The sequence below is a fragment of the Xiphophorus couchianus genome, chromosome 11, assembly GCF_001444195.1.
Source record: "Xiphophorus couchianus chromosome 11, X_couchianus-1.0, whole genome shotgun sequence".
Classification (NCBI taxonomy): Eukaryota; Metazoa; Chordata; class Actinopteri; order Cyprinodontiformes; family Poeciliidae; genus Xiphophorus; species Xiphophorus couchianus.
The window spans coordinates 5527492-5549025 of NC_040238.1; the positions used below are offsets into that span (position 1 = coordinate 5527492).

General features: G+C 42.7%; 1 protein-coding gene across 3 annotated transcripts in view; it reads left to right on the forward strand.

Moving 5' to 3' along the window:
- jade2 (jade family PHD finger 2) overlaps positions 1-21534 on the forward strand; it is a 155614-nt gene that overhangs the window by 123390 nt on the left and 10690 nt on the right. For all 3 annotated transcript variants that reach the window (XR_003597285.1, XM_028031502.1, XM_028031503.1), the window contains exons 11-12: positions 12356-12473; positions 20967-21098. Coding sequence is in view for 2 of the 3 variants with exons in the window: in XM_028031502.1 (XP_027887303.1) it covers positions 12356-12473; positions 20967-21098 (250 nt within the window). In the remaining variant the exon portion in view is untranslated. The remainder of the gene's footprint in view (positions 1-12355; positions 12474-20966; positions 21099-21534) is intronic.

Below are 21534 nucleotides of genomic sequence, written 5' to 3' on the forward strand. Positions count from 1 at the left end.
ACGAGAGGGTAGCATCCCTCCGCCTACGGGTGGAGGGACGGGTCCTGACTGTAGTTTGTGCTTACGGGCCGAACGACAGTTCAGATTACCCACCCTTTTTGGAGTCCTTAGAGGGGGTACTGGAGAGTGCTCCTCCTGGGGACTCCCTTGTTCTGCTGGGGGACTTCAACGCTCACGTGGGCAACGACAGTGAGACCTGGAGGGGCGTGGTTGGGAGGAGCGGCCCGCCCGACCTGAACTCGAGCGGTGTTCTGTTGCTGGACTTCTGTGCTCGCCATGGATTGTCCATAACGAACACCATGTTCAAGCATAAGGGTGTCCATATGTGCACTTGGCACCAGGACACCCTAGGCCGCAGTTCGATGATCGACTTTGTCATCGTTTCATCGGATCTGCGGCCGTATGTCTTGGACATTCGGGTGAAGAGAGGTGCGGAGCTGTCCACTGACCACTACCTGGTGGTGAGTTGGCTCCGGTGGCGGGGGCGAAAGCCGGTCAGACCTGGCAGGCCCAAACGTGTTGTGAGGGTCTGCTGGGAACGTCTGGCGGAATCCCCTGTGAGACGGAGCTTTAACTCCCATCTCCGGCAAAACTTCGTACACGTCCCGGGGGAGGTGGGGGACATGGAGTCTGAGTGGACCGTGTTCCGTGCCTCCATTGTCGAGGCGGCCGATCGGAGCTGTGGCCGCAAGGTTGTCGGTGCCTGTCGCGGCGGCAACCCTCGAACCCGTTGGTGGACACCTTCGGTGAGGGATGCCGTCAGGCTGAAGAAGGAGTCCTATCAGGCCTTTTTGGCCTGTGGGACTCCGGAAGCAGCTGATGGGTACCGGCGGGCGAAGCGGCATGCGGCTCGGGCGGTTGCTGAGGCAAAAACTCGGGCGTGGGAGGAGTTTGGAGAGGCCATGGAGAAAGACTTGCGCACGGCTTCGAGGCGATTCTGGCGTCTCAGGGGGGGGAAGCGGTGCAGCACAAACACTGTTTATAGTGGGGATGGTGTGCTGCTGACCTCTACTCGGGACGTTGTGGGTCGGTGGGCAGAGTACTTCGAAGACCTCCTCAATCCCACCAACATGCCTTCCACTGAGGAAGCGGAGCCTGGGGACTCTGGGTTGGGCTCTCCAATCTCTGGGGGCGAGGTCGCCGAGGTGGTTAAAAAGCTCCTCGGTGGCAAGGCCCCGGGGGTGGATGAGATCCGCCCGGAGTTCCTTAAGGCTCTGGATGTTGTAGGGTTGTGTTGGTTGACGCGACTCTGCAATATCGCATGGACATCGGGGGCAGTTCCCCTGGATTGGCAGACTGGGGTGGTGGTCCCCCTGTTCAAAAAGGGGGACCGGAGGGTGTGCTCCAATTATAGAGGGGTCACACTCTTAAGCCTCCCTGGCAAGGTCTATTCAGGGGTCCTGGAGAGGAGGGTCCGTCGGATAGTCGAACCTCGGATTCAGGAAGAGCAGTGTGGTTTTCGTCCTGGTCGTGGAACACTGGACCAGCTCTACACCCTCGGCAGGGTCCTGGAGGGTGCATGGGAGTTCGCCCAACCAGTCTACATGTGTTTTGTGGACTTGGAGAAGGCGTTCGACCGTGTCCCTCGGGGAGCCCTGTGGGGGGTTCTCCGGGAGTATGGGGTACCGGGCCCTTTGATACGGGCTGTCAGGTCCCTGTATGACCGGTGTCAGAGTCTGGTCCGCATTGCCGGCAGTAAGTCGGGCTCGTTTCCGGTGAGAGTTGGACTCCGCCAGGGCTGCCCTTTGTCACCGATTCTGTTCATCACTTTTATGGACAGAATTTCTAGGCGCAGCCAAGGTATTGAGGGGATCCGATTTGGTGGCCTTAGGATCTCATCTCTGCTTTTCGCAGACGATGTGGTCCTTTTGGCTTCATCAGATCGTGATCTGCAGCTCTCGCTGGAGCGGTTCGCAGCCGAGTGTGAAGCGGCCGGGATGGGGATCAGTGCCTCCAAATCCGAGGCCATGGTCTTGAGCCGGAAAAGGGTAGAGTGCCTTCTCCGGGTCAGGGGGGGTGTCCTGCCCCAAGTGGAGGAGTTTAAGTATCTCGGGATCTTGTTCACGAATGGGGGAAGAAGGGAGCGGGAGATCGACAGGCGGATTGGCGCAGCGTCTGCTGTCAAGCGGGCGCTGTACCGGTCCGTCGTGGTGAAGAGAGAGCTGAGCCAAAAAGCGAAGCTCTCGATTTACCGGTCGATCTACGTTCCCACCCTCATCTATGGTCATGAGCTTTGGGTCATGACCGAAAGAACGAGATCGCGGATACAAGCGGCCGAAATGGGTTTTCTCCGTAGGGTGGCTGGGCTCTCCTTTAGAGATAGGGTGAGAAGCTCAGTCATCCGGGAGGGACTCAGAGTAGAGCCGCTGCTCCTTCACATCGAGAGGAGCCAGTTGAGGTGGCTTGGGCATCTGGTCAGGATGCCTCCTGGACGCCTCCCTGGTGAGGTGTTCCGGGCACGTCCCACCGGGAGGAGGCCCCGGGGAAGACCCAGGACACGCTGGAGGGACTATGTCTCTCGGCTGGCCTGGGAACGCCTCGGGATTCCCCCGGAAGAGCTGGAAGAAGTGGCCGGGGAGAGGGAAGTCTGGGCCTCCCTTCTGAAGCTGCTACCCCCGCGACCCGACCTCGGATAAGCGGAAGAAGATGGATGGATGGATGGATGGATAAAGTTGCAAATTAAAGTTGATCAGTTTTGGATTTTATCGTTTTGACGTGTTTCTGTTTATTAACCATATATTGACCAGTTCCTGGCATCACACACACACACACACACACACACACCCCCACCCCTACAGGCTCCGTAGCTAAGTTACACACAGACAGTGCTGCATCAATAAGTAATGGGATCAGATAGAAGGACCCCCCCTCCTGGTTGACCCAGGCTTTTAATATTTTACACAAAGGTCTCAGAAACGCTCCAGCTGACAGCTCAGCCATAAAATGTCTCTTCACTGGGCCTGACGTCAAGCAGCGCCCCCTAAGGTCCGATTTCATTATATCCTCTGAGCCCGTCAGCGCCGTCCACTCCAGAGTTTTTCCTAAAAACTAAAAGCTTTTCTGCAGAGTTCATCTTTTAAAACTGCAGTTTGTAACTTTATTGAAACTGTCACCATGTTGTAACAGTTTATGAAAGAGATAAAAAATTGATCTCCCAGAAACAACCAATCAGAGCCAGGAGGCGGGTCCTAGCGCTGTCAATCACTCTTCCTCATCTACCTCCCCTCTTGCAGCTAGCAGAGCTTGTCCTGAATGCTAATGCTAGTTAGCTTAGCCACTGATGGTGGCAGATAAAAGGTTTTAATGTAACGGTACCCAGCAGGTTGTTGCTAGGCAACGACATGCTACCCAGCAGGTTGTTGCTAGGTAACAAAGAGTGAGCGAGTCAGGCTGAAATGACCCAATTCCAATTTTTTTGCCGTAAAGCGACCTGTATCCAATATGTTCATCAGTCTGAACAGAACAGGTCCGATTCTTTTCGAATGCGACCCGGGCCACTTGGGTGTTCGATACGTATCCGATTCAAATGCGACCGAACGTCCAGGTCGCGTTTATCCGACCTGAACGTCACTGATACTCGACAAACGTCACTATTCTGCATCCTGATGAAAAACAACCATGACGAACTATATGAGGGTTAAGTTGTTAACTTGCTGCTCTTCAACCTCAAATGTGTAAGCTAAGCTCCACCGTTAGCCTCCATGTTTACTTCCACAAACACTGAGCACTTCTTCTTTTTACAGCAGTTGGCAGAACACAGAGAACGCTGATGTTATTGCGCCCTCTACTGCGCATGCGGGGCACTTCCAGGTCGTTTCCCCGTTCACACTGCAGAACATTTACCTGGAAGCCCCGGCAAAAAAAATCTTTATTGGGTCACTTCAGGCTGCAGTTAGCTTAGCTTGCTGAGCAGCAAAGGCCTTTCCTCTGCCTACATCTCCCAGAATGCTGTGCAGCTAAATATTCTGTTTACTGATATTGATCACATATATTGTTATTGATTTATTATCCAGACCTAGCTTAAAGTTTTATATTTAGTGTAATGCTAAAAACTGAAGTTTCCTGCCAGATTAATAGACCCATCAAAGCGTCGCTGTTGTTCTGAACTCGTTTGGTTTTGTGTGTTTTGGCTCCAGGGCTGTTGGTGAAATGACTCTGATGCTAAAAGTGAGATGGCCATTCAGAATCAGAATCAATTTCCACCTTTAGTTTTTATTTAATTTTTTAAGTGCAGCGTTTAATCGTTGTCCAAACTGTGAGTTTCAGCCTTTGAATTGATACCAGACGACCACTTTAGATCCCATAAACTCTAAACTCTAGTCTAATACGCATCAAAGCAAGATGCTCTAAAAGCTAAGAACACAAACCAACAGATAAATCACCGACATGCGCATTATTAAAGTGCAACTGCCTCCAGTTGAAATGTAAGTGTTGCCAGGGAGCCTCAGCTGTTTATGGCTGTTTTCTAAAGTCAGTTCTGGGAAGCTGATGTTTATTTGCTGGAATATGAGGAGCTTAAAAGTTGCCAAAGGAAGATTTTATTAGACAATGTTATTTATTGGAAAAGATTTTTCTCCTCGTAATTAACTTTGCTAAACATATTATTTCAGTTTTGTGTTTCAGGTTGTCCTGTTTTAGCATGATGGCATATTTTACACGTGTGTGTGTGCGTGTGTTACTACCATCTTTTAATCTGACCGACTCTTCAGATCTGTTTTAAAGTGTTCACCAGCCTGACTTTGTGATTTTGTGGGTTTAGTGTAAAACTGCAGCTTGTCTTCAGTGTGTAAATCCAAAGCCCAATAAATTGAAGTTAATTGGAAAGGTTGCAAAGATTACAGTCAGCTGAGCTTTCACCGCTGCTGCCAGTAAACGCATCACTTCCCAAATGAAGATTTCACTCCAAAAAGCTTTTTGATGATGTTCCTCATGCTATAATATTATCTAAGCTAGCCTCTCCAGGCATTAGGAATAAAACCTCCCTGTTGCGCTCGCTGAGCTTCTGCAAACACATTCCTCAGACGTCCGCTGACCCCTCACCGATCACGTAATAAAACTCAGCTAATTAGGCTTTACACCTCGCTGTGTGGAGCCGTCTGCTGCCGACTGAGTCTGAAAAACTTCCTCTGCAACATTTTAGCCAAGAAAATGACTGAATTTAACAAACACCATGCAGAAGGAAGACGTTGGACTGAAATGACATCGAACGTGGCCCAGTGATGGTGCCGTAAAACTGGATCTGCTGGGATTTTCATGAAGCCACTTTTCAGTTTTAGAGAGAAAAGGTTCAAACAACCAGTTAGAAAAAACTGTGTGGATAAATCAATAAACCAGTCAATCAAGTTTATCTGTACAGCACATTCCACCTCAAAGGCTTTATTGGTGCCAAAATCATCACCTCAAATGTTTTTCGATGTTTCATTTATTATGGTTCAAAAGTGACTCAAACCAGGTGTAGCTCGGCTAAGCTAACACAGTGGTGATAGATGAACTACTGCTGCTATTAGCTAAGCTAACAGTGCAATTAAACACCTGCTCTAGTGATGATCAGTCAGAGTTGCTGTTTAGGCCTTTTTGTTTGTTTTTTAACTGAACAGAAACAACAAATCCTGCAACACATCTACATGTTAACGTTGTCATAGTCAAGCTAGCATAACTGAGCTATCTCCCTCTCTGTTGCTCTTTGTTTTTTTTTCATTCAGACTTCTTCCTGATCTTGTTATCTAGTTGTGTTTTCAGTCAGTAGCAAAGCTCTGTGTTTATGTTTCTTTCACATACCAGGCTTACATTTAAGATTTAACAATGCTAGTCATCGTTAGCGAGCTGCTTTTTGGCCTCCAGCAGGAAGCTGGGGGCGGATCTTTATGGGACCAGTTAGCTTCAGCTAGCATCTCCGCAGCGTCTCTAGCTTTTGTTCTGGGTTTGAGTCACATTTCAGACTAAACCAGGAATCCTCTCTGGGACACAGAACCCGTTTTCTTCCCGAACTCGACGTGATTTCAGTTTTTTATAATTGTTTGAGACGAACGCGGCACCATCAGGCATTTGGGATGAACTTTGTTCAAATGTCTCCATTTGACTAAAGTGTTGTGAAGGAACCAGGAGCTTCAAAGCGTAGGCGTCATCACCTGGGCTTTCCCTAATAACTGAATGCTGTAGTAATCTTCAAAGTTTTAATAAAATCTCTTGTATTATTCTGGGATTTAGCAAATGGAAGTATCTGGTTTCAGATGTTCGGCAGCTCCACTTATTAGTTATTTTACTTTATTAATCACTTTCAGAAAATGCAGTCCAGGTTTTAAAAGAAATAAAAGTGTAATTTCATTATTAGTGTACTTAATATTAAGCCTCCTTATTGAAATTCAGATTACAGTGAGGACTCGTTTTGTGCAAACCTCACCTGATTGCAGAGAAAGGATTTTGTTTCCGTCTTGCACAACAAACGGTTCTTTAAAGAAGCGTGTCTAGAAACTTCCAGATGCTCATACAAGCCTCTTCCTTAATCCTGTCAGGCTTTACGCGTTCTGCATGCAGACAGCCAATCCACGCCGTCTGGTTTCATTGTCAAGTGAGATTTTTGGAGACAATTTAATCCTTCCATAAATCCTGTTTTGTTTGCAGACGTGAAAGGGTTGGCCCAGTAGAACCTCAGTCCAATGAGGATGAGTTCTTAGGAGTAATGAGGTTTTCATCACTGGGATTCGATCTTTAAACATTTACTATTAGATGTGGAGTCGTGCCTCCACACACTTTCTCTGCATTTTAATGAGTGAGTGTGCGAATGCCCTCCATCTTGACACGGTCTGAGCATGAAGACTTTATAAATAGGAGGAAAGAGAGAAGTAAGAAGGTGAGAGAGGTAAGAAGGAAAAATACAGTCAGGCAGCTGAATGACAGCAAAGGAGGAGAAAGAAGGAAATTAATTCAGAAAGCAGCAAGAGGATTAGTTCACATTGAAAAGGAAAATTGCATAAAAGCATGTGTGATTGTTTAGGAATGAAAGGGGCGAGAAGAGGAGTGTTTGTGTCACAAGGTTTATGCAGTTTATTGTGTTGGCAGGAATCCAGACTTCCTCTCTGGATTCCTTCAGCAGGATGTCTGAGTGTGTTCATGCAGCGTGTGCACACGTTTTATCTGCTCCGGATTTATTTTGGTAAAGAAGTTATTAAAAAGAAAGAAGTTAATGAATCAAGTCTTGTTGTCCTTAGAGGAGTTCAAAGGCTCTTTTTGGTTTCTGCTGTTATAAAAGTCTCTGTAGATGTTTAAACACCATCAGCGTTTCCATGATGGGTCATCATTTATTGCCAGATATCAGGTTTAAGATGAGAGCAACACTTTGCCTGGAAAAGGACAATGATGTGCTTGGAGGGAAATGCAGAGCATGGTTTGGTCACCGCAGTAGCATTTTGGAATCCTGTTTGCTTTTGTGATGCTGGTGGGATGCAGTGTGTCGGTGTGTGTCGGTGTGTGTCAGTGTGTGTTATTGAAATAACTTTCCTGAAATTCTGGCAGCAAAGCCTGGGGCCGTTCTGCAGATATCAGGCCGATGTGGTCCAGTCAAATCCTCTGACTAAGGCGTGCCGAAGCCTCTCAGCTACGATCTGTCCAGGACGATAATCCACTGCCTCACTTTGAAACCTTTGCACATGCTCCAAAGGCTCCCACTCTTTCATGTGCAATGGAAGTTACTCTCACTTTTATTTCAATCCTGAAAAGCCTTAAAGTCACCAAACAGATTCAAGATATTTTATTGCCATCGTGAGTTTTTATTAGCTCAGCCGTCCATCCCTGTGTTTCCAGACCAGAGGGAAATACAGAGAAGCGTTAACGGTTCGGTTATTCATGGACGATTTGCCTCTGTGGATTTTTTTATAAACACAAATAAAATATTCAAAATGCAGAAGTTGAAATATGAAGGCGCAACATTACTCAACATGCTGTTGGTTGTGGTTTGCAAAGCAGCCAATCCAGGAGCGTCGTTTATTTTCCTTGTTGCTGATTGGCTGCACTAGAAGGATAACAGTTAATGTTAGTTTCTGCGGCGCTGCTAAGATGGTTTCCAGCGTGAGTTATTGAATATGATGGTACATTTGGTGTTTTGATGAAAATAGGCATTTATACCTGTTTTCTGAGGGAACTTAAGTATTTACAGATTGTAGCTAGCTGCAGTTAGCAGTAGGCTAACTGTAGCTAGCAGAGGAGGTTCATGTTTATAGCTGATGGTTATTAGGTTTGGAAGCTTCATTTTGCAATTATTGCAGTTAACATAATATTAAAATTTGTCTGATCTTGAACAAATGGACCCATTGTAGCATGACGGCCTGCTACCGATGACTAGCATTGGTTTTATCTGTTAAGTTGCAGACGCTAAATCGCAAATGTATCCATGATATATTAAAGAAAAAGGAACGTAGTGATTTGCTACTAATTGTCAACGCTACGACAACTAGATAAGGTCAGGAAGAAGTTTTAATTAAGAAAAATATCAAGGGAGAGGGAAGTAGGCTAGTTATGCTAGCTTGACTAACGATTTCATCATGTAGATGAGCTGTGGGATTCTGTGTTTCGCTTCAGTTAGAAAATAAAAGAAGGTGACCTAAACGCCAACTCTGACAGATCATCTGTTGAGCAGGTACTGCACAGCGGTGGCCAGCTGGCTAATTTAGCTTAGCTAATAGCAACTGTAGCTAATCTACCACAGCGATAACTTATTAATAATTGCAAAATAAACATTTAGAAAACATAAAACTGTAACCGGCTGAATGTTCTGTTCTTTGAGAAACGTTTGAGTGTTTTTTGGTGTTGATTGCTGATATATTAGCAGTGTTGTTGTTGTCAGTTGATATGGCAACAAGTCTGTGTGTAGCGTAGCCGACGCACAGAAAGGAGAAAATGAGCAGCTTTGAGTTTTTCTGCGTTATTTTTCCCTTTGCTTCAGCGCACTTCACTAAATTATTAAGAATCGTCTTTTTGTGCTCCAGCGTTGTCACATACGGGAGATTTCCGTTTGTAAGCATTTAGATGCAATGTGTTCATAGTGACAAAAATGTAAGAATAAGTAATTTGTAAAGGGAAAATGATTTAGCTCAGAACTGCAGCGTCTTCCACAAACAGACTCGTCTCCAGTTCTGTCCAGAGGTTTTTATATTTATGTTGGTTTTAAAACTTCAGTCAGTGCAGATAGAAGCTAATCTGCTGTGATCCAACATGGTACATCCACAGAGTGCTTCAGTAAAACACACCTGTGTGTGTGTGTGTGTGTGTGTGTGTGTGTGTGTGTGTGTGGGTGTGTGTGTGTGTGTGTGTGTGTGTGTGTGTGTGTGTGTGTGTGTGTGTGTGTGTGTGTGTGAGAGAAAACATTCAGGCTTTAAAGACATTAAAGGTTTTCACTTTGGAGCAAAACAAATATTTTAAGTCCCAGTAATGAGGGAAACGGCTCATGGAGACAAGAGGCCGAAGCTGAACATCTGCTCTCTGATTGGTGGGCGATGTTGCCATGGATCCCCCCAGGTGGGCGGGGCTAAGGCGACAGTACCAGGAGCTAATAAATCATGTAGTTTGTGTGTGTTTGTGCGTAAGTGATAGACTTTGGAGTGTGGGCTTGATTATCTGTGTTTCTGCACATCAGCTTCACGAAGCTTCAGTCGACTGAATCCTTCGCTGCTCTGACCCACTTTCCACGTTTCCTCCCTTCTCCCTCGCTACCTCTTCTCCATCCTTTCTTCTTCTCCTTCAGTCCACTCCTCCTCCCTTCCTCACTCCCTAATGCCCTCCTTTATTTTCTACATGCCCGTCATCCTTTTTCATGCATATGTCTCTTATATTAGGGCCAAATGCTTATTTTTAATTGGCATTATGTCTGATTTTGTTGCTCAGCTTCAGGTCAGATTAAAAACTCCCACTGCTGCTGATTAAAGGGAAACAAGTTTACACTCATCCTGATTTAAGTAGAAATACTGAAGCTGACCAAGTTTGTCATAAACTGAAATTTATCTCATAAAGAAATACAGGAATACAAACTAATACTAGTGATATTTAACTCATTAAAACCAGAGTTTCTGAAGTCGTTTGTTGGGTTTGATGTTTGGCTAAAGAAGATTTCTGCTTCGACCCAAATCTCTATTTGTTTATTTATTTAAAATCCTTATTTTTACCACCATGATATGCCCAAGAGAATATGAAATTATTAGCAGTTCTGCATTGTATTTTAATTATGCATCAGCATAAATTATTCTTTATTTCAGTAAAGAATAATTTATTGCCAATCAATCTGGGAACTTTGGTGTTGCCAAAAACACAAAGATAGAGACTTTGTCAGAACTGCTTGTCGTCGCAAACAACTTTTTTTTTTTACCCCTCCAGGGGGTCTTTTGTGGCTCTAGTGTCCCTTATATGACAGCAGGGTGACAGGAAACGGGGAAGGAGAGGGGGGAAGACATGCGGCAAATGTCGTCGGGTCCGGGAGTCGAACCCGCGACGGCTGCGTCGAGGACTGAAGGCCTCCAAATACGGGTCGCTCTAACCGCTACGCCACCACGGCAAAAAGAAAAAGAAAAGAAAAAAATTTTAATTCCAATGAATTTAGTGTATTATAACTGCGGCTAAATGCTAATAAGTTTATTTATGTGAAACACTGAGGATCAGCTCCGTGTCGACCGGAACGGCTCAAGAGGTTTCATGAAATATTTGGGCTGAAACCATCGACTTCTAATTCCAACATGGCTGCTTGTCGAATTTATGAATGTCTCAATAGAAAACATGTTGCTGCAGGATCAGAGGAACATGATCAGCAAAGCATTAATACTGAACTTTTACCAAACATCAACGCTGTGAGCGTTTCATCGCATCTTCTCTGCTAATCAGTTTCATCTGGTTAGCGCTTAGCCAGGCTCTCCAGACTGGGCCAATTAGAGATCAATAATCCTGATCTTTAGCTGCCTACTTCCTCACAGTGGTGTGTGTGTGTAGGGGTGTGTGTGTGTGTGTGAGCAGTCGATGCTGGTTGTTAGTAAGTAGTGCAGGTTTTAGTCGATATGCTGGAAACTCAAAGGCTCAAATCAATTGACAGAAAAACATAAAGTCTTTCTTAGCTTTTTTTATTCCCTTTCTTTAATATAAAATTATATTTTTTGCTTATATTTCTACTCAAGACAGAAACTTGCTAATATAAATGATTAATTAGCTGGTTTGGAGAAGTGTAAACAACAGAAACAGTGATTAGCAACACACCTGCATTTAGTTTGTCTGATAATCAGAATAATTTCTGTTTGTTTTTAACCTGTTTGTAAAATATGAATAAAAATCAAATCTATGATTTTATGGAAAACATTTCTATACAGCCTACAAAACATTGCATGACTGGCTGGTATTTTTCCTCCAGCCCAGGCAGGAAGTGATGTAATGATCCTGATGGATCAGTTTTTAATTACAGTTTAATTCTGCAGTTTTTCAAACAGCCAGCGTTCATTTCCTGCTAACTGTTAGCATGGTTAGCTTAGCTTGTTTCTATCATTCCTGAAACTGAATGAAAACAAAGCGACTCTCTTCTTTCCTCTCGCTCCGTTTCTCCGTTGCTGTTTTGGAATCGGCTCTCGCTCTGTGTCCTAATCAAAGCCAGGCTCTGCACATCGTGTCCCAGTTGGGAGCTATTTTTATCTGATGTGTGTTTGTGTGGATCGGATCCGTCCGGCCCGGCAGATAGAGCGTGACCCTGAGGCGCCCCTCGGCTGTTTGGACAAAACAATACCCGGATAAACCCGATCAAAGATCACAGATCGATCAGATCAGCGATGTAAACTCGTACGATCCAGTTCCTCCTAACCAGTTTATATTGGCCAGGATAATATTAAAATATGTCATTTACTCCAGTTTAATAACTAAACAATCATAACTTTGGTTAAACTACTTGAATTTAGTGATGCTCTGTAAAAATTCAATCAACTGATAAAATAATAATTATTGTGGAGATGCAAACAAACTCCAGAAATTATTTTTTCCATATTTGGCTCCGTTTCTGATTTTCTCCATTAGTTTGGATTCGTTTCTCATTTCCTGCCAAAGCAAAGCAGAACCTCAGATCCTCTGAATGAGCTCAACATAGACCCGATAATTCAGACTGGGGTTCTGATCTGCAGCCGTAACGACATCAGAGGCGCCGGCGGCTTTCTAATAAAAAACACAAGAAATAAAATGTAACATCTGCTGTTATAAGCTGCCGCCTTTTTGATTTGAATTGTTGTGAAGCAGAAAATTTGACCAATTTATTGTTTTTACAATATTGTGTTTTAAAACGTGTTTTTCTAAATGAGCTGTCGGTGGCAGAAAAAGGGTGACTGTGCCTTTAAATGTGCTCCAGGTGCGTAACCTGTGCTACATGGTGACCCGGCGCGAGAAGATGAAGCTGACGCTCTGCGACCTGCAGGAGAAAATCTTCCACCTGCAGATCCAGCTGCTGGAGGAGGAAACGGCTGCAGGTAAAACGGCAGCATATGATTATTTAAATATCATTTTATTGTCTGATAAAAGGATTTTCCACAACAGAATGACACTCAACATTGTTTGATATAAAGTACAGACCAAAAGTTTGGACACACCTTTTAATACAAAGAGTTTCCTTTATTTTCATGACTATTGACATTGTAGATTCACACTGAAGGCATCAAAACTGCATTTTCTTGATGAGCTTCAGGAGGTCGTCACCTGAAATGGTTTTCACTTCATAGGTCAACCTGCCCTGTCAGGTTAATAAGTGGATTTATTGCCTTATAAATAGTCATGAAAATAAAGAAAACCCATTGAATTAGAAGGTGTGTCCAAACTTTTGGTCTGTACTGTATATATTTTATTTTTCTTAAACAAGTCTTATTTACCTGGACTGACAGTAAATATGATTGTGAAGGTTTAGATCAGGGGTGTTCAAAGTGCGGCCCGGGGGCCATTTGTGGCCCCTGGATGGATTCTGTGTGGCCTTCCAACACTTTCCCAATTCTTTTGTTTTTATAATGGAAAGATTTTTACTTTTTCTTCAACTGAACCTTTAAAATACAACACAGATTTGACCCATCCACTACACTTTTTCTAAAAACATATTTGTATTTTCATTACTGGGAATAAATTAAAAACACTTTATAGACTTACAAATATGGAAAATAACAGAGGTGTGCCGATCGATTGGCCGATTTCCGTGCAAGTGTGTGATCGGTGATCGATCAGCGTCTCTAGTTGCCGATCACCTGTATCTCCTTCTCAGCCTGCAGCTGCTCTCCTCCTGCCTTCTCGCTGCGCAGCATCAAGTCCTGTAGTGAGGAACTTTAACGTTCTGAGTGAACCGGGACGTTTGCGTGTTGCGGCGGGAAATGACCTCGGGGGCGAAACACAACGAATCTAATAAGATATTTAAAAACCCAACACTTGATTGATTTGGCTGCATGGAGGCTCAACGCAGGAACCAAAGACGTCCGGATCCAGACAGCAGGTAGAGCAGCGCAGCTTCCAACACGGTCAGAAAGATGAACAATAATTCAAGTCTGGAGCTGCGGAGCGAGACGCCGGTTCTGCTCCCGCTGTTGGACCGCCTCTACTGGAGGTGATATTTCAGACGGAGTCGCTGAACCTCCAGACGGTGAACTGTCACAGCGAGCAGCAGCTGAGCTGCAGCAGGAAACTGAAACTGATTTTAGATATGTGGTCAAATATGTCTGTTACATCTAAATTAGGTCAATTTATTGCCAGATAATTTAGTATCATTTATACGTAAAGCGAAAAATTAACAGCCAATCCAGGCAGCAAGAAATCTGATCAGAGCCTCCCTAGAAAATAATGAAAAATAATGAAGTGACTGTAAACTGTCATTAAGACGTAAAACATTATATGTTTTATTTACTGTTTTGCAGCTAAAAGAGAAAAATTCTCAGTAATATTTTATTTTTGTTTTAATGTTGGCCCCTGGGTTCATTTTGGCACAAAGCAGGAAACGGATATTAAATATAATAAATTTGTAAAAAAAAAAAACGGGTTGGGAGGTGGATTAGTTCCCCGCCTGCAGTGATGCACCAATAGTCATTGATTGATCGATCGATTATAGAAGCTGATGGAAGCAAAGAGTTTACTAAAACTATGAAAGAAACGTGAATCATGAGACTGAAAATGACAAGAAACAGAAAATAAAATTCATTTTACTGCTTTACTGGAAAACTCAATTAATCTCAGATATTAAAATTATTATAAACAGATCCATTAAAATTTGCCCCTGCGGCCCAGTGAGACGCAGCTGGAAGTTTTAAACTCTACTAATAATTACAATAATAATATTTGAACTGTTTGTGGTGAAAACGGGATGAATTCGATGAAAAGCCTCCATGGCGTCTCTGAACGATGCAGAGAAACACACCGGCTTCTGAACGAGTTATTAAAATTCACCATAAACTCCAGTAACGTTACATGAAATATATATTTATCATATTTTTATTACTGTGGCTGCTGAATGACGGCTGTTATTTAGATGATGTGGAGCCTCTTTAGCTGGAAGAGTCGCGACCCGCCATGGGCGAAAGCTCGTTGTCATGGTAACCCCACAAAACGGTAACGACGTTGAACTTTCGTCTGCGGCGCTCTTCATCCTCCAGGAGGGCGGCGCACATCTACACGCTCAATTAAATCAAATACAAACACTTTCACTCTCCCCCCCTTTGTGTTGCTCAGTAGCTCACTCGCAAAGGCGCGCACACACACACACACACACACACACACACACACGCTCTTCCAGAGCTGCTGACTCAGCAGATTGCTGCCATCAGGTAGCAGGAGCTGCTGGCACTAAACAGCCATATCTATTCACACTGCCACAGGAGTTAGATTAGAGCCAATAGCTGGTGTGTGTGTGTGTGTGTGTGTGTGTGTGTGTGTGCGTGTGTGTGTGTGTGTGTGTGTGTGTGATAAAGAGCAGCAGAGTGAAGAATGAGCTTGTCTGCTAGAATGATTTGTCGTGTAACTCACCATCTTTCCCCTCCTGTTTTCTTCTCTCCATCCTCTAATTATCTTTCTCCTCCATCTGTTGCTGTGATTTTCTCTCATTTGCAGGATCCTCCTAGTATTTATTTTCCTCTTTGCAGTTTTATTTTGGCAAGAAAAAGACGGTTGTTTAGCTGGTTTGTTCTTTCACACAAACCGATAGATGCATCAGTATCCAGCGATGAAATAAAACCATAATTCATATTTTGGTTTTGTAATGAAACCAGTGTTTCCACCAACCGGAGCAGGATGGGAATCTTAAAGATGAGCAGGTTAGGATAGATCTACGGCCGAAACAAAATATACAAAACTTACATATTTTACAGTAAATTATCAGTTCTGCCTATTCTGAGCTGTTTTAGGGTCTCTGTCACTTTAAATCCAAACAAGCTGCTGCTGGCCACGCCCCCACCTCGACGTTAACACTCACACATTAAAGGGGCTACAAACAGATGCACAATTATACAACTGTACATCTTTGAAAAGCATTGCTGGAGCCTCCTGCACAACCAACCAAAATGCAGCAAGTGGTTTCTGGATGATGAGTCAACAACTAAACTCTTGTCGTGTCCAGCAGCCATTGTACAGGGCATAAAGCAGGAAAACCAGCTGGCCAAACACTGGAGATCAGCAGCAAGAAGCTGCTCGCTAACGATGAATAGCATTGGTTTTAGCTGCTAAGTTGTCAACATAACACGCCAAGTTTTAAACGTTCACCTGATATATACAGGAAAAATAGACGCAGTGCTTTGATGCTAATGGTCAACACTACAACAACTGGAGAAGGTCAAGAAGAAATAGCAAGAGAGAGGAAAGTAGCTCAGTTATGCTAGCTTGACTATGATGATCTTAACATGTAGATGTGCTGTGGAATTCTGTGTTTTGGTTCTAACAAGACACAAGAGGCGACCTAAACACCAACTGACCAATCATCAGTAGAGCAGGGGTTTAAAGTAGCTAATCTACCACCGCTGTGTTAGCTTAGCTAATAGCAGAGGTAGCTAATGTACCACAGTGATCACTTAATATTTTTATTATTCACTGCAATAATCCTTACATCTCCAGGTTTCATTTAGCTAACGGTTCTGCCCAGCAGCGCCGCTATGGATGGAAAGGAATCATCTTTTTGCTCTCCAGCGTTGGACAAAACTTCCAGATGTAAACAATAAGATGCAACATGTCTAGAAAATCAGTTTCCGAGTTGATCTTTTGTTTCCACATCTCTCCTCTCACCTGCCTAAATCAGAACAGTTGACCTTTGACCTCCTGCCTGTCTCATGCTGGCCCGTCCATTATCCTCCATGTTTGTCATGTCGGGGTTGCATGAGTCGTGCTCTGAACCGTTAGCATGTCGCTATCAAGGCTGGGCAGAGAAAAGTCTCTGCAGCTCCGACTTAAAGATACAAGAAAAAATCAAGAATAAAACATATTTAGATCAAATATCAATCAATGAGCTGAATGCTTCATTATTTCAAAGCTTTTAAATAGTTAAAAAAATTATTTACCTTGTGAATATGGAGAATTAGCAAATAAAAATGCTAATAAACAATTCAATGTCTTTTTTAAACAACATTTTATTGCCTTTAGTGAACATCAACATGTGAAAAACTCAGACCTTAACATCAATACAGTGTAGAGCTGATCCGTTTATTTAATTAACCAATTATTAACTGGACAGCAAAAGGTGCTTAATAGGAATTATTTATCTCATTTTTTAACAGAATTTGAACCAAAAACACTAAAACTGTTATTTCAGAAGTTCTGGTCAAACAGATTTATCATGAAAATATTTACATTTTGTCCAGTTTGCCTTATTTTCCACTCTGAGTGTTTTTTTTTTGTCTCTACTCCAATTGATGATTAATTACTAAATTGACGATTATTTCATTGATCGATTAATCACGATTAATCGTTTCGGAGCAGTTGCTCATTTAAGCACAGGATGTTTTCGTCTCAGTGTTCCTGTTAAATTTGTGCAGACGCAGGCTGGAGGTGTTATTGTTATTCAGAAAACGCTCCACATTTATATTCCAGCTCAGAGCCGCCGGTGACAAGCCGACAGCGGTCCGTATCGGCCTCTGATCCGCTTTCAGCAAGTGGAAAAGTACGAGTTTTAAAAATACAGCGAAGAGGAGGATAGCGAGGGCAAGGAAGGTAATGAGGAAGAAAAGAGACTGTAGAGGGAAAAGTAAAGAAGTTCAGGCAGGAAGGAGGAAAACAACTTTCAATGCACTAATGAGCTCAGGTAAGAAATGCCTTACAATGGCTTCACGCGCCGCGAAAAGAGAAAATTAATCACACACTTCAGAGAGATAAACCCCCCGGTGGCGTTTCTACCTCTAAACAAGAGAAGGAAGGATGATGCTGCAGAGAAGAGAGAAAGGACAAAAGAGAATCAGGAAAAGCACACATCTTTTTCTTTTCTTTTTTATGGGGGAGAATACGCTGGAGGCGTTTACTGCTGATGCTTGGATTTGTGCAGAGATTACAACCTGCAGGGGAAACTTTCTACACTCTGCAGCGGCGACTTCAGCTGCCCTTGAAAAACCCAAAATTAGTTTTCCTCCTTTTCTAAAAGAACAAGATCAGATTAGGAAGAACAGAGGAACATGTAGGAGAGCTGTCCCTGGGAGATCGGGAGATTGTGCTCTTGTTTCCCAGGAGTTTAACTCTGCAGGTTTTCCAGATTATTTTATGTTTTTGCTGAACCAGGAGAGTTTTGGTGGATGTACTTGCAGCAATTCCCAATCATTTAGTAAAACTAAAAAACATCATTCACCTGAAACCTTCACTCAAGTTCAGAGTGTCCTTGAAGCAGCAGAAGGATTTACACTCTCCAGTATTTAACATCTGAAACTCTTACATATAGAGAAAAACTTCAGTTTGATACTTTCTGCACATGCTGAGGAGAATCAGTATTTATGGAGGTTTGGGAACCAAAATGTTTGAGACGTAGCTAAACATCCATAGACAATAAAACCATTTACGTTTAAAAAGATTAGCTACTGTGCTTTCACTCTGTGTACATAGAAACCTTTAATATATCCCTCACCATTATGAAATCCGTAGCATTGCAGTGTCGCTGTTTTCATCTGTAGTAACTGGGTCAAACGGCGGCGCCATCTTGTGATGTAATCAGGGTAAGTCAAACCGTAAATGACTCAGGCTGATTAAGGCTCAGAAGTGGAGGAAGCTGTGAGCGATTACAAGGCATGCAATTTAAACATAAGTCCATATAAAATCCACTGCTTATATTGATTAGATTTCTGTCCTTTGGAAAATGTTTGGTTTCTCTAAGGTGCACAGGTTGGTCCTGGAGGGAGAACCGGTGAACTGGTCAGTCTCAGTAGCGGCCGTCAGAGGGAACGAGGCGCTCTGTAAGCCAGGTTTAGCGAAGGTGACGACGCGTTTCCACGCTGTGGCTGCAAACATCCCCAGGTGGTTCTGCTAATCTGCTCCATGTGGAGCCCAACGGCTCTGATTCCTCTCTCAATAATACAAACCGTGTAGGTTTCTAATAGAGCTGCAAAAATATATATTTTATGATTGAAAGAAAAATTATTCTGTCCCTTTTTTGCTAATTATTCATTTAATTTTCTGGAACAAATGAAAGTTACAGTTGGCTGCACAGAACAAACATGAATAACTTGTCACATAGTGAGGAACTTGTAACAAGCTTTTCTCGCCGTTTTATCCAGTTTTATAGTCGGAGCTTTTATCAGGTCGTTTATCAGCTTTAACTCAAACTTTTGTTTGCACAGCAGGAAAAGCAGCTACAGGATTCAATTAGAAAGGTCTATTCATTTTTTTTAAATCCACTACTTATCAAAATGTGCATGAATTTAACACACTGCTTAATGTGTCTTCATTGTTTAACACATTAAGAAACGTTTTAACTGAGACTAAATGAAACTCAAAGTCTCCTCTAAACCGCATTATTGGCAAATGAGTGAAATGTACTACAGTGAGGGTATCAATCAATCAATCAATCAATCAATCAAATGTTATTTGTATAGCACATTTCAGCAGCAAGACATTTCAAAGAGCTTTACATCATAACAAACACAGAAACACAAAGCAATATAGAATCAATCATGAAGTCAAGTTCCATCAATAAATCTGTAATTGATTACGTTTCAAATACAATCCTAACCAGGTGGGTTTTTAGTTGAGATTTAAAAGAAGTCAGTGTTTCAGCTGTTTTACAGTTTTCTGGAAGTTTGTTCCAAATTTGTGGTGCATAGAAGCTGAATGCTGCTTCTCCTCGTTCTGCATCCCCAGAACCAGAACCAGAACCTGAGAGGTCTGGAAGGTTGATACAACAACAGCAGATCTTTAATGTATTGTGGTTCTGAGCCGTTCAGTGATTTATAAACTAACAACAGTATTTTAAAGTCTATTCTTTGAGCTACAGGGAGCCAGTGGAGGGACTTTAAAACTGGTGTTATGTGCTCTATCTTCCTGGTTTTAGTCAGAACGCCAGCAGCAGCATCTGGATCAGCTGCAGCTGTTTGATTGATTTGTTGGACAGACCTGTGAAGACGCTGTTGCAATAATCAATACGACTGAAGATGAAGGCATGGATGAGTTTCTCTAGATCTGGCTGAGACATCAGTCCTTTAATCCTGGAAATGTTCTTCAGGTGATAGAAGGCCGACTTTGTAACTGTCTTTATGTGGCTCTGGAGGTTCAGGTCAGAGTCCATCACTACTCCCAGTAGTTATTCCCTCACCAGAAACAAGCCTGAAGTGTTGCTTTGATTGACAAATCCTTTCATCTCCATGGAAACCCCTAACCCACTCCACTCCTCCAGACTAGCGGCAGCAGCAGTCAGGAAACACATGGTGGAACGATTAGCTCCTCACTGAAACGCTCTAAGGACGGCTGCTAGCAGCATAATGGAGGAGCGTGCTGTAAAAGAACAGGAGCTTCTTAAAGAGACAGAGCGTATATGTGATATATAAAACATTTTGATGTCAAGTAACAGTTACTTGATTGTTCTGTAAAATGTCATATGGAAAACACAAAACTGCCCCTTCAACATTAATATTTTTAAATTGGATATATATATATATATATATATATATATATATATATATAATTAATTCTCCCCTGCGTATTGTTTTTGTCCTAATTAAAGAGGTCAAAATATTGTCATATTGTAATAAAGGGGTGTACAAACTTTTGCATCGAGACCCAAAACCCCCGAGCAGAAAGTAATCAGGGTCAGAATTTTATTTTTCTTCCTCATGTAAAATTGCTAAACTATTATTTTGAATTTTTTACCTGCATATGTAATATTTTACATTGATCTTAATATTTACAGTTATTTAACTTTGGGGATTTATTTAACATTTTTAAGCTATAAAATGTTTTTACTTTAATCCCAGCAACGAAAGTAAAAAATATTTTTTACATTTGCCATATTTAGACAAATGTAATGGAGGGGTGTGGCCCGACTAATGACACATTAATAATAATAATAATAATAATAATAATAAAGAAAACGCAAGAAAAAATTGGTGTGTTTGTTACTTTTTAGGATATTTTCTGTGGCAAATTTAAATCTTCTTAAAAGGAAAATGTTAAAAAGTCTTTGATGGCCAAATTTGTGCCATTCTTGAATTGCCACACAAAATTAATCCAAAGGCCACAAATGGCCCCTGCGCCTCACTTTGGACACCCAAAAGTCATATCTTTTGCTAATAACTAAAATATTTTTACAATGTTGGTGCAGAATGAGTGTTTTTGTCATTGTGTCGCTTCTCCCAGATGTAAATGAGGCTCTAGTTGAAGAATCAAACGCTGACAGAAAGAGGAAACCAGATTCTGATGAGTGTGCAGCTTGAACCTGGAATGATTTGGTTCCCCAGGCTGTTACTTTCCAGCTAAATCTACCTTAAACTGAATAGATCAGTTAAATCCCTAACCTGAGCCCGTCTTCTGTCTCCCTGCAGAGAAAACCCAGAAGGCAGAAAAGAGGAAGCAGAATGGAGTGAAGGATAAAAGGAAAGAGAGAAGGAAGCATGGCACCGGCAAGAAAAAGGAGAGGTGGAAGTCTGACAACGGCTCCCTGCTTAAAGAGCTAGGTAAAGTGTGTGGGTGGATTTTACTCTGGCTGAGTTTTTACTGAGTTTCTTATTTCTGCTCGATTAAAATATTTCTACATATTTTAATGTTGTGGAGCAAAAGCTGTCACAGCCGAGTGAGATCATTCAAAATAACTTCAGTTACTTTACAGAGACCCAGTGGGAAATACAAGAGTTAATATGATGGTCTAACTGTAACGCAGTGAAAATGTTCAGTTAATTTGTCATAAATGAGTCGACAACTTCAAGAACAACAATTAGTTTGATTGTTTCTGACAGGAACGACAATTTAAAACCATTAGATTTTGACCTGATTCAGGCTGAATTCACACCGGCCCCGTTTAGCCCACTTCAACCCGACCCGCTTCAACCCGGTCCGCTTCAACCCGACCCTGTTTAGCCCGCTTCAACCCGACCCGCTTCAACCCGGTCCGCT